The sequence below is a fragment of the Sitophilus oryzae genome, unplaced genomic scaffold, assembly GCF_002938485.1.
Source record: "Sitophilus oryzae breed Bouriz unplaced genomic scaffold, Soryzae_2.0 scaffold_1716_pilon_pilon, whole genome shotgun sequence".
Lineage (NCBI taxonomy): Eukaryota > Metazoa > Arthropoda > Insecta > Coleoptera > Curculionidae > Sitophilus > Sitophilus oryzae.
Genome location: NW_022146409.1, coordinates 1,516,612 through 1,530,947, shown reverse-complemented (window position 1 = coordinate 1,530,947; position 14,336 = coordinate 1,516,612). Strand labels below are relative to the sequence as shown.

The following is a 14,336-nucleotide window of genomic DNA, read 5'->3' as shown; positions in this document are numbered from 1 at the left end:
AACTTTTGACATTCTCGCTTAATAAAAAATCGTATTTTAAAATTCAATCTAGAGTGCCATGGCTACGTCAAAAACACTAGTTCTTAATCAATGTTTTTAGTGTCTTGTCCTGACCAGTTATGGAAAATGCACAAATCGTATTTTTAATCATATCTCAATTTTTTAAAATGCAACGAGGGTAGCTCATTAGCATATTTCGAAAAAGCATTTTTTTACGAATAATTTGATTCCACACACTTGGTATTTCGAGTCAAATTTTCGTCACGGACCGCAACTTATAATTTCAAATAAACCATATAAGAAAATGTCAAAAGGTTTAGTGTCATTCTATTCAGAGTGTAATTTTCCAACCAAATAAAGTAAAAAAATTCCGAGAGTTCCATTTAAAAATTAAAAGTTGTAGTCATTTCCGGTGAAAGAAGAAGTGACCGAAAACAATTGAGTATGTCTATCAATCCTAATTTATGTCATATAAGTACTAACATACCAAATCTCGTGAAGCGAACTGAAAGAATTAAAAAAGTTATAGGGATGAGCCACTTTTGAGACGCACCCGGTATATTTTTGGCTTCCTTTCTGATCACTTTACATCAGGCTTTACATAGTCCTAAGATATTCTTAGATGCGTTTTGATAGTTTCAGAGATATTGATAAATAAATAAATATTTTTTTTTCAGCCACTTTAAAAAAAAATATTAAAAATAGAAAAACTGTCGTGAAAATCAACATATTCCATAGATATTTACCTTAGATGGTTTGTACTTTGCTATTAATATCGTACTTTGCTATTAATATCGTCATCTTAAACCATACAGGGTGTTCAAAATTCTACTCCAAACTTTCTAAAATATAAAATAATTTAAACCTCTATGTTATTTTTTAATAAATGGATAATTAAAAAATTAACATTTTTTGTATTTAGAGCATTTCAAAATTCTTAACGGCTTCGCAGATATTTGCGGTATAATTACATATGATTCTTTCAACGGTAAAATACGAGAGAAAAAATATTGGGTGGCTCTGATAAAAGTTTACTGTGGAAAATGCCATATGAAATATTAAATCAAGAAAATTTATTTCATATTTTACAAAGTTTGGCGTAGAATTTTGAACACCTTATATAATTTAAAATCACAAAATTTTTAGCAAAGTAAGTACATGTCATGTAAAGTAAATGCCTAATATAGTTTTCATCTCAGGACATTTCTTGTATTATTAATAATTTTTTTAAATAGGCTGAAAAATAGAAATGTTTTATTTATTTATTAATATCTCTGAACCTATTGAAATAAGCTTACGTGCATAGAAATCGGCCCACTGTGAACTTTTGGTTTTAACTGTGTCTTTTAGAATCTATTTATCATGGCAAGTAAAAAATATGAGCTGTTTCAAAGACAATTTAACATGCTTTAATATGAGCATAAATTTATTCAGGGTACTTATCGTTTATATGCGTACCAAGGTATTTGTGTTGTGGTGACAATAAGAATAACAAACTTGTCAAATATTGCAATTACTATCTTTGTAATCGAAATTTTCACATTGTCCTTTTATTCTTTGATTAGTTGTGTTTCATTGTTTGATTAGTGTTTCAATTTAATGCATACATCACCGGAAAAAGCCGCCTAAGTAATCGCTTTAATCGAAAATGGACTTCAACAGAGAGCTGTAGCTCGGCAAGTACATATGACACGCGGAGTGGTTCGAACAGTGTGTGAACGATATGAGGAGACTCCATCCTTTCGTAGTCGACCTGGAACTGGTAGAAAGAGATATACAACGGATCGTGATGACCGATTTATTGTGTCAACAATGTTAAGAAATCGGCATCTTAATGCTATTCAGGTGCAATAACAGCTCCGTGAAACACGAGGAGTGACTATTAGTCAGTGGACAGTAAGACGAAGATTGAAGGAAAGTAACATGACCCCCAAAACACCCGCAATTGGTCCAAAACTTACCCCAGCTCATCGTCAAGCACGCCTACGTTTTGCACTGGAACATCTGAATTGGACACTAGAACAATGGGAATCTGTTTTATTCTCAGATGAGACCAGGATATGCCTCTATGCTATCGACCAAAGAAGAAAAGTGTACCGGAGGCAAGGTGAGCGATTCGCAGAATGCTGCATTGAGGAACGGATTGCTTATGGAGGTGGTTCCTGCATGATCTGGGATGCAATTTCTATAACTGCGCGAACCGACCCAGTTTTCATCCGTTGGGGCGACCGTCGGTACGGGAGAGGAGGTTTAACTGGTGCTAGGTATATTGAGGAGATTTTAGCAGTTCATGTGGTACCTTACGTCGACTACATTGGAAACGAATTCACTTTTATGCATGACAATGCGAAGGCACACACATCAAGAACCGTACACGATTACATTTCAGAAGTCGGATTTCGAGTTATGGAATGGCCAGCATGCAGTCCAGACTTAAACCCGATAGAACATTTATGGGATGAGCTAAAACGAACAATTCGTACTAGACGAAGAGCCCCAACTTCTATCCCAGAGCTCATTGTTGCAGTAGAGGAAGAGTGGCTTAACATCCCGCAAGAAACAATATCAAATTTGATCGAATCTATGCCAAATCGTATGAGAGATGTTGTTAGAGCAAGAGGGGGTCATACCCATTATTGAAAATTTAGTTTAGTTAATTGTCCATAAATAAATAAATAAATAATAACATACCTCTTAGTAATAAAAAACGATATAGTTGGTCTGCACTGCACTTTGCTATAAATATCGCAATTTAAACCATACAAGGTGTTTAAAATTCTGTGCCAAACTTTCTAAAATATAAAATAATTTTTCTTCATTTTTTTTTTTCATTGAAAACCCTGTATTTATATCTTTTACATCTAGATGAAGAATTAAAAAATTAACTTTTTTCATATTGAAAGTATTTCAGAATGACTAAACTATTTTATTAATTTTACGAAGCGAAAGAGTCAGTCAAATAGAAAATAATGCAGTTTTGTGAGGGTTTTAGAGAATTTATGTCCCCATTTTTTTCAATAAGTTTACATTTTGTTTTTATATAGATTTTTTAGGTTTTAATTTCTTCAATTGCTGTAATGAACTGATATATTTTACAAGTGATAAATCTTATTTGAATAAGAATACCGTGCCAAGTGAAATTAGTAAAAAAAATTCTTTCCCCACTTGATCGACTCTCTATCTTCCGTAGTTTCAGACATATGACCATAGAGATAATCGAAAAAAAAACTTACCCTGTATATTTCAGAAGGTATGAAATTGAAAACGGAATCTGGGAGATAAGAAAGTGTAAGTGGTTTACTGCTCGCCACTTTCCACAAGTCTTATAACAGGATTAAGGCAAATTTTTCCTTGTTTCCAGATAATCCACCGGGATCTGGCAGCCAGGAACATTCTCATCACGGACGAGCACGCGTGCAAGGTCGCCGACTTCGGTTTTGCACGTGACGTAATCGCCTCGCACGTCTACGAAAGAAAAAGCGAAGGTAAGCAAGCAAATTCAGTGGTGTAATTGAAAAAAACTCATTGTTTTTCTTGTGGAAACTTCGGCAGCATATTCGGCTGATAAAAGTAAGTAATAAGGTTCGTATAAATGTATGTTCTAAAATGCTTAGTTTCGGAGGAGATACGGTATGTAGAAATTTCATTTTTGTTTTGATTTTTTTCATATAATTTCTGAAATAACGTCAACATTTGAATGAAAATTGAATTTTTGACATGAGAAATTGGATTTTGATGTCAATATGACTCTTATTTGTAGGGGGCGCCACCTACACGGTTTACTGTTTTAAAGAATAATAACTTTTCGTCCGTACCTGTATAAAGCTACTAGTGTCTCAGAGTGAGTGGTATCAAAATAGCAATTCTGCTAATTAGAGTTCGACAAGCGGTCGCACTCGCCACTTCAACCAACCAACCATATAGTTATTTGACTGAAATGATAAATTCGGGAACTTTTTATTTTTTTAAATTAATCATAAATTTTTCTTTGTAAAAATGATGATAAAACAGTTTCTGTTGAACTTTTAGCACAAAAACATTTCAAATTTATGGTTTCAGTCTAATAACTATTTAGTCAACGTATTTAATTTATGTCAATGAAGACAGGTATTGATAATTTTGATTCCAAATATCTCGAGAACCATTACTTGTAGCGATTTTTACCAGGAGGCCTTGGAAATATGTAGGTTGCGCCCTCTACAAGTAGGAGTCATATTGACATCAAAATCAAATTTCTCATGTCAAAAAATTTCCAAACACCAATCACAGTCACACCAATTATTCACGTTACTTAATAAATTATTTGAATAAAATCGAAATAAAAATGAAACTTCTACATCCTGTATCTTCAAAACTAAGCATTTTAGGGCATACGAACTTTTTACTTATTTTTATGTGCAGAATATGTTTGCATAAGTTTCCAAAATACAATTCGGACCACCCTGTATTTAAATTCAGTCTGTCTGGGCCATGAGCGTAGCTAGGGTTTGACATAGAGTGACGCAAAGAAAATGTCAAATGTCAGTGCCAAATTCTGTCTTACCTTTTTACCTTACTTAGCAAAACAGTATCTTCATTTTAAAAGTAATCAGTCAGAGTTCTGGCTAAAGCTTGAAAAAAAATTGATCTCAAATTTATTTTTCACTTTTTCAACCAATCTGTTTTACATCTACGAAATTTTGGACATGATTATCTTGGAGTTGTGATAAATGATAAAAGCAAAGGTGCTAGTGAAGAAACGAAATAAATTGTAGTAGACTGACTACTTTTTATTGGCGAGCGATAAAAAACAGCCATGAACAAAAAATGTTTATATTTCTTTACTTTTATCAACTAAATTTTTTGCATTGGTCCATAAAACTAGTATAACATAATCAAAAGGTTTCCGGCTTTATACACATATGGAAGTCTTAAATTACTTAAATGGTGTATAAATGAAGAAATTCTCTCAATTTAGTCCGAAATATGTTGATTATCGTTATTATCGTTGATGCTTGTCGTTTCTGATATACCATGTTGCAGATTTTGAAGATAATTTAAAAAATTCTTCTCCAGTTAGTTAATCATTTTATAAACACTGGTTAACTGTATTTACTTTTCTACCTGTCACAGCTCCAATATAAACGCATCGAAGGAGGGTACATTTGAATGGTTATTGCCGCTGTTGTTACTTTCAGGGGTTCGTTAATTTGATAATATACCACCTTTTCAAGTACATATTTTTAATATCATCATCATCATCATCATCATCTATGTCAGTTTATTCAACCATTTCCAATTATGGTGTACCAACTATTTCTCATTGTTGTCTATTGTTGGCTATGCGGGCCCAAGTTATCCCTGCTAATTTTCTAATATCATGGTCCCATATCAGGTTTGGTCTTCCTCTAAGTCTCTCTAATTCCTCGTGGGTACCACGCTCTAATTTTTGTGCTCAATCTGTTGTCCATCCTTCTCGCCAGGTGTCCTGCCCATTGCCACTTGATTCTGTGGATGACATCTATTACCTGGGTATCTTGTCCATTGTCGTATCCACTCTATTCTTTTTGGTCTTTCTGGGTTATTCCCAGCATATTGCAGTTTCCTTAAAATGTCCATTTTGAGTCCAGATTTTGCATGCATAGATCATGACTGGTAGTACACATTGGTTGAATGTTTTCTTGTTTAGATACAGTAGCATTTTAGATTTAAATATGATTGAGTTTCTTCCTTAAGTACTTCATGCTAACTCTTCGGTTGATTTCTGGTAGTAGGGATCCCGAGCTGTGTATTAGTTGTCCCGAATATATTATATGTGTTTTTCTCCTATTTCCAATTTTGTGTTATTTATTAGAATGTCTTTTCTGTCTACTAGTTCGTTGTACATTACTTTATCTTTTACATGTTTTATCTTTGATATAATAAGTATTTTATTTTTTTTTATTATATGACAGATAAATATATCAATACCCAGGCAAACACATTTTTAACATACTCAGTACTCAGCGATATGCTGTCCACCCAAAAATAGTATACACAATGCATTTTATTTCATTGCTTCGCTCGTATATTTGCTTTTAAAGTTTATCACAGCTCCAAAATAAACACGGCCTTACTCTTTCAACGTCAACATTTTCAGAGTATTTTTTCAACCTGTCTATAGTTTAATTACATTGGCTAGAACTTTTATCGAGCTATTTTATGAAATATTTTGTATGTATATAGATTTTGTTTGATTTTACCATTGTTAATTTTTTGTTTATATTATTTTATTATGCCAGGTCGTTTACCAATTCGATGGATGTCACCGGAATCTCTGTACGACAATATATTCTCGGTGAAGTCCGATGTATGGAGTTTTGGAATTCTCATCTGGGAAGTGGTAACTTTAGGAAGCACGCCATATCCCGGAATATCAGCGGCGGACGTAATGAAAAAGGTAGGTACTAAAAATTATTTAAATATAATAATACTTAAATCAGCAGGAACCTCTGCTGCCTATGCTATCCCCGCCGTGGCTCTATGTGGTCGAGATCGAAAATTTGATTTCGATGTCAATGTGACTCCCACTTGTAGGGGGTACCACCTACATATTTTTTAACTGTTTTGAATAGTAATAACTTTTCGTCCATCCCTGTATTACACTACTGAGTAAAAAAAATATATTTACGCCTTACTTTACCTAAAAAATGTCTCTTCGTAAAAATCGCTGCTAGCAACCGTTGTCAAGATATCTGCAATGGAAATAGTTAATACATGTCATAATTGACAAAAATTATACGTGTTGAAGGTATAGTTATTAGTCTGAAATAATAAACTTGCAATGTTTTTGTGCCAAAGATTAAACAAAAACTATGATTAGCTTAAAAAAAGTTCACAAATTTATCATTTCGTTTTTTATCATCTAGTCAACATATTTATTTTTTGCCAATAACAAACGTGTATTGGCTATTTCCATTCCAAATATCTTGAAAACGGTTACTCGAAGATATTTTTACCAAGAGACATTTTTTACCTAAACAGTAGTTTTAGACAGATACCGAGACAGATACGGACGAAAATTTATTATTTTTCGATCCAGTTAAAAAAAGAGTCATATTGACATCGAAATCAAAGTTCTCATGTTAAAAAACCATCAGATACTAATTTTCATGCAAATACCGAATTTAGTTCAGAAATTATTAGGAAAAAATCGAAATAAAAATGAAACTTCTACACCCTGTATCTCTGAAACGAAGCATTTTGGGATATAAGTTTATATGAACTTTTTTATTTATTTTTATGTGCACAATTTTCTGCCAAAGTTTCCGGAATATAGTTCGAACCACCCTGTATATCATATTTTTTTTATTATTTAGATTGCAAGAAAAAACAAGGAAGATTATTTCTAACAATTCGTCCAGACTTCCAAACACCTTATATAATTTAATCATTCCACAATTTTATATCCAAAATACGTTTATTTTAACTTGTAAAGGACTACGTGACATTTCTAATTTTTACCCTCGTTTTTACCTTTTATTGTAAACGAAATGGCGCAAACTTGACCCTGGGGTGCCGTAACAGCGGATAGATATGTATTATCAAGGGATGAATATTTGTCTAGGTCCCTTGTTCAGTTGGAATATTTTGAGATTAGCGAAAGATGTTAGGTTTACATGTTTGTTTTCCCAGCATTTTTGAACATTTTACATAAGCTCTCTAAAGTTAAGATTTTTTAAAGTTTATTTAACTGTTATACTTACGGTACCTGTATGTCTCTTATGCTGGCTGCTGGCTATACTACCGTTATGCACCGAAGTAGAGCTTTATTGACACAAATAACCATAATATATGTGTATGAAAAAAAAACTAATCTTTAACCTTAAGTATGTTAACTTTATTTATAATATCATTAAATGTTTTTAACTGAATTAATCTGTTACTTTATTACTATTTTTGAAAGAAGTCTAAAATAACCACCCAGTTATTTAACTTAAAATAAAAAAAAATATATTTTTTGCTTAAATTTTAATCTTTTCTGGGTTTTCTTTCTTGTAAATTTAATCTACAATTTATTTTGCCAAGTTGTTTATCAAGAAATTATGTTTTTTAACTAAAAAATAAAAAATATTCCAAAATTTTTAGATAAAAATTCCAAATTTTCAATTTTTTTTTCGTTAAACCTCATAGACGTGTTTCTGGAGTCGAAATATACCACCCCTAAAAACATTTGCACCAATTTAAGACTCATCTTAATAATAATTCAAGTAGTTTCCCGTAATTAACATGTTGTATTTTATTGAATTTAAAATGTCATATTATATTACTTTATATCTATTTTTTTGCAGAAAATACTTGTTCGCTGTTAATCACATAATTTTCAGAATCTCTTCTGTTTTTAATAAACGTAGTTAAATAAAAAATATACAGGGTGGTCCGAACTGTTTCCGGAAACTTCGGCAGCATATTCTTCAGATAAAATAAGAAGATTGGTGTCTGGAAGTTTTTTGACATGAGAAATTTGATTTTGATGTCAATATAACTCCAATTTATAGAGGGCGCCACCTACATGTGTTTTAACTGTTTTAAAGAGTAATAACTTTTCGTCCATTGAGTGAAAATATAAAATTTCCGTTACTTTTTAAGTAAAAAAATGTCTCTTGGTAAAAATCGCTACGAGCAACCGTTCTGAAAATATTTAGAATTTAAATAGTCAATACATGTCATTATTGAAAAAAAAATAAACACGTTGAGTAGATAGTTATTTGCGTGAAATAATAAATTTGTGAAATTTTTATTTTTTTTATATTAATCATAAATTTTTATAAAAAATGATGATAAAAAAGCATTTAAAGGGGGCTACAGATGTTCATGCATACTTGACAAGTGTACTTGTGCAAGCGTACTTGTATAAGAATTTTGAACGTATGTAGGAACAAACTTGTACAAGTATTCCGGCTTGTGCAAGTGGCATAGACTTGTACAAATTTTTTTCATGCAAATTTTTTTCAGTGATTTGCGCAAGTATGCATGAACATGTGTATCAAACTTGCGCAAGCCTGAAGTTGATTCTTGTAGGTTTATTGCTTGATTCTTATTTTTTTATAAGATAATATATTATAATTTTTATAAGATAGATAAAAATGGCTAGTAAACATGAAAAAAGTATGCGGGAGGTATTGGCGGAGTTCATTAGTATTTATAGAGAATATCTTTGTTTATGGCAAGTAAAATCAAAGGACTATCATAATGAAAACAAAAGAGAGGCTGCATGTAAAAGTTTAATTAAAAAATTGCAAGAAATTGATAAAACGGCAAACCGCGATTTGATTGTAAAAAAATAAACAGTTTAAGAACAAACACCGTATGATCGAATAAAAACGGCGTCAGCGATGGCTATGAAATGAAGATCGCTGTCATTTTATATGTAAAATTATATGGGGAATGTCAACGATGTTCATTTCCAAGCCAACTGGACGCCGTTTTTTTTTTCGATCATACGGTATTTAGTCAACATTTTAATTTATATCAATGATGACAGGTATTGATAATTTCGATTTCAAATATCTGAAGAACCATTGTTCATAGCGATTTTTATCAAGAGACCTTTTTTAGGTAAAAAACTTCGTAAATGTAGATTTTTTGTCTCAGTAGTTTTATACAGGTATCGACAAAAAGTTATTATTCTTCAAACCAGTCAAAAAATATGTAGGTGTGCCCTCCACAAGTAGTCATATTGACATCAAAATCAAATTTATCATGTCAAAAACCTCCCAGACACAAATTTTCGTCCAAATATTGACGTTAATTCAGAAATTATTTGGAAAAAATCGACATTACAATAAAACTTCTGCACCCTGTGTCTCCGAAACTAAGCATTTTAGGACATACATTTATACGAACTTTTTTACTTATTTTTATGCAGAGTACACTACCGTTTTTCCGTAATACAGTTCGGACCACCCTGTACATATATTAAATTTAATTCGTTACTCCTTATAGATAAGTATTTCGGTAAAACATGATAATATGGTACATTTGGCAAACTAGAAATGAAATAAATTAATCAGGATGTTTCTTTCATTAAATCGTATATTTCGAAATTTATTCAACGGTGATAAATCACGAGCACTTAAATGGCAACGAAACTTTAGCAATAAAATTTAAATTAAATCTAAATTTAATATCAAATTTAATCCAAATTTAAATATCGATTAAGTTTACAATTAATTTTGTCATGTTTTTAGATAGCTTTCGTAATTATAATTTAAATGTATAGAACTATTTTCGGAAGTTTACAATTAATAATTAATTCATCTATTATTTGATATTTTACGTTATTGTAATCTAAATATACAGAGATATCTAAAAAAGTCTAGCGTAGGCTGTTGCTAACATTGTAGTATTATTAAAAAAACATATTTAATGGAATTAGTACATCAGTAATATTAATAATAATATTATAAAAGAATATTATTCTTTTAATTATAAAGCGTTATTTATATTATGCGACAGGAAACCCTACCCCCCGTACTGTTGTTTTAACATTTATATCTGCGTAATTTTTTTCACAAAAAAGTGTTAAAAAAATCAACGCATTAATAGGTAGTACAAGCTATAATAAATTACCCATATACGTTAAGGAAGGTTTATATACAGTTCATACCAAATAAACTTTTAGTCACGTGGTTAATCCTGACCGGCACAGCATTGCCCGCTTTTATATATTTTCTTTTAATCAAAATATTTTAGGAAACATAAATTGATTATAAATATACAAACAGTTATTATTCACACCAACAAAACTCACCTTCTTAACAGCACTGGAGGGACATAAATGGCCATTACTACGATTTGCATTCCTTTTCCTTATTTTATTAATAATTAATAAACTTAATCCCCCTAAAAATATTTGCACTTAATTAAGTCTCACCCTGTTTATATGTAGTCTATGTCTATCGGACTTTCATAATTTAAATAAGTATGATTCGCTTTTTCTTAAAAAAAATGTGTTTTGGATTTTATTTTTAATAGCGTACCACATTTTGCCTGTTACTACATTTGTTAAAAAAGTTTTTGAAAAAATGTGTCTTATTTCGTGATTAGTCCACAAGACTAATTTATTTAGTTTAACAAGAGATGCAACTTGTAATGCTGTTGTATACTGTAAATTGAATATTTAATTTCTATTAAAATACGGAGAAATGGTTACGAATTTGTAAAAGCTAGTTGTACTATAACCATACAATACATAGTTGCACTATAACCATGCAAATTTCAAATATTCTGGTTACTGGTCGATTTTAAAAAATACAGAGGCGGCAAAATTGACAGAAAGTTGTTTTGGTATTTTGCGAATTTGCATAATTTAAATATTCACTGCGAATTTTGAATTTTTAGGTTATAATATGCCATCTCTTGTCATTTATTTATTGTTATGATTATAATAATATAATCAATGGTTAATTATGAAAAAAACTGTACTTAATAATTATTATGTAGGTATTTATTTTTTTACAATCTAATTGAATTTTTATTTAAATTGTAGTGCGAAGTTTAATGTTTTGACTACAAACTGGTAATGTTTTAATGTAAAACTTTTCAAAAACACCGAGAATTGGAAAATACTTCTATTATAGACATTCTATGGTAGTTTCTTATTTTTTTATCGTTAATTCTCATTTATTGCACTAAATTGTGATATGCTCCTTGCCGTTTTCACTTTTTAAATATTACACATGTTCCAATTATTCTATGTATTTTATTTTTGTTATTTTTCTTATTAATAAACTAGTTGAAGCCTGGCGCATCCGCCACGACATCAGGAAAAAAAAACTTTTTATTTTATTTTTTAATTAAATGAAAAACAAAAAATCCGGCTACGACAGTTTTTAGAAGAGCCAATTAGCTATCTTTTAGTAAAAAAAGCAACTTTCTAGAACAAGTCGTTACTTCAGTAGAGATGACACAGATTAACATTAGCATTTTATATATGTAGATATACAGCAATCTCCTACGTCTTCTACGCAAAAATGTAACTTCTACGCAAAAAATAAGTAATTTTATCCATTATGCAAAATACAGGGTGTCAAAAAAATAGTGAACCTAACTTTGGTGGGTGATTCTAGAGTTAAAAATAAAACAAAAAGTTCCTATGAATATATGCCCTAAAATGCTTCCCGAAGAAGTTACAGCCCTCGAAAGGTCAAATCAAAATAATGTATTTTGTTCATTTTTAAGAACACATTTTAATGCCAAAGCGAATGGCGGTAGTATACAATTCTGTAACAGCCCTGAAAGGTTACTTTCCATTAGGGTAGAGAATAATACTGGTGGTACTTCCTTTATCCTTGTAGATTCCGTAACTACAATAAATGAAAATTATAGCTAGGACTTTTTTATGAAAAAAAGGTGCTCTTCCTTTCTTTCGAAACGGTGAACGGTTTTCAAGATATTTACATTTAAATGTTCCGATGCATCGCTTTTAGCATTAGCGAAATCAGCAGATAAATTTATTTATTAATTTCTTTACATTTGATCATATTACTAATAGTAAAATCGATGCATCGTAATCTTTAAACGCAAATATCTTAAAAACCGTTCGCCTTTTCGAGCTAAACGAAGAGCACCTGTTTTATGTAAAAGTATCCTAGCTTTGTGTATCATTTATTGAAATTACTTTATCTATAAGGATAAAAGAAGTACCAGCAGTAATACACCCTACGCTAATGGAAAGTACCCTTTTAAGGCTATTACGGAAATTTTCGCAATTGCCATTCGCTTTGGCATTAAAATGTGTGTAAGAGTACCAAATTTCAAGAAAAACGGTTTGCTTATGCTCTTAAAAATTAACAAATTATATTATTTTTATTAAACCGTTCCAGGGCTGTAATTTCTTTGGGAAGCATTTTATAAATTAACCATTTACTATTTTTATCTATAGAATCATCCACCCCTCAAAATCCACCCCCACAAAGTTAGATACACTTTTTTTAACACCCTGTTTGCTTATAAAAATAAACCTATGTAAAATAACCAAACGCCATCACAGCATAATAGAACGAAAATGAGAACTGGAGACAAAAATAAAATACTTCATTCAAGTTACATTTTCAACGTGTGTTTCAAAACACAAATATCCCTAGAATTCATTACGAATTTTGCTAACATATGAACTGCGTAAATAAGAGACGGTTTTATTTTGCGATATTTGGTATTGCATTTCGCAATTCGCGTGTATATGAACCTAAGTTTAACCCTCTTGCAAATTTTAAAATAAATATTTACCATAACAAAAATAATGAAAAATATCCCTTATTGTTTCCTTTTTTCTTTTAAAAATGTTATGTCTGTTCGTGCTTTTAAGACCATATTTTAGTCCCAAACCTTTACGCATATACGTTAACCCTCTTAAACCACCTAAAACATTCATTACCATTACAGGTCCGCGATGGATATCGGCTGGACAAACCCGAACACTGCCGCAGGGAACTCTACAATATCATGTATTACTGTTGGGACAAGGACCCGAAAAAGAGGCCTTCCTTCACCGAGCTGGTAGAGCTGTTGGAGAAACTGATAATGACAGAGACTGATTATATCGAATTGGAGAGGTTCCCCGATCATTCCTACTACAATATGATGAGCCTCAGCGGAGAGAAGCTTTGACACAGAGTGTCGCTAGTGTAGGTTACTAGATAAAAAGCGTAAAAAAATCTAGATCACAATATACTTATGTGAGTAAATAGAGAACCAAAAAACTGTCGTAAACATATCCACGACATGCCACTAGGTATATTATTTCTTTGTTGCACTCGCGGTACTGCTGCTCTATCTATATTTGGTCGGCAACTAAGGACTACGCGCCGAATTTGAAAATATGAATTTTAAAAATCAATAAGAACTATAAATTAAGAAACATAAAATTAACTTATAACCGAACACACTTGCATCCTTTGTAATGTAAAAGTGTTAATCTTCATTCAGAACCTGGCAATTAGTAGAATAAATTAGTGGTTTCCATTAGCGTAGAAGTTTGTTCCTTTAATTTCAATGTATGCATTCAGAACCTCAAAATTAGTGGTAGGCATTTTTAATTAGTAGAAAAAGTTAACAAACCTTTAATTTTTCAACTAATTATACTTCAAAATTGACATTTCTCGCAAATGTCATTTTGGCCTTTGATTATCTTCCGTCAAGAGAAATTGTGGTTAAAAATCAAAAGTTGATTGTTTTATAAGTTAAATATTAGGTTTTCTATATGGATTCAACTGACTAATGCAAGCTGTTGCTAGAATATTCTATTAATTTTAATTGTGTTTGTTAAACATTGTGAATGATCGTAAACTAGAAAGTATGCAATGTAATTGAAACCA

General features: G+C 31.2%; 1 protein-coding gene across 1 annotated transcript in view; it reads left to right on the top strand.

Annotated features, from left to right (window-relative positions):
* LOC115881324 (tyrosine kinase receptor Cad96Ca) overlaps nucleotides 1–14,010 on the top strand; it is a 98,126-nt gene extending 84,116 nt beyond the window's left edge. Inside the window, exons 8-10 of the mRNA XM_030898759.1 lie at nucleotides 3,362–3,485; nucleotides 6,261–6,418; nucleotides 13,405–14,010. Coding sequence (XP_030754619.1) covers nucleotides 3,362–3,485; nucleotides 6,261–6,418; nucleotides 13,405–13,629 — 507 coding nt within the window. The 3' untranslated portion in view covers nucleotides 13,630–14,010. The remainder of the gene's footprint in view (nucleotides 1–3,361; nucleotides 3,486–6,260; nucleotides 6,419–13,404) is intronic.
* Nucleotides 14,011–14,336: the final 326 nt, after the last annotated feature.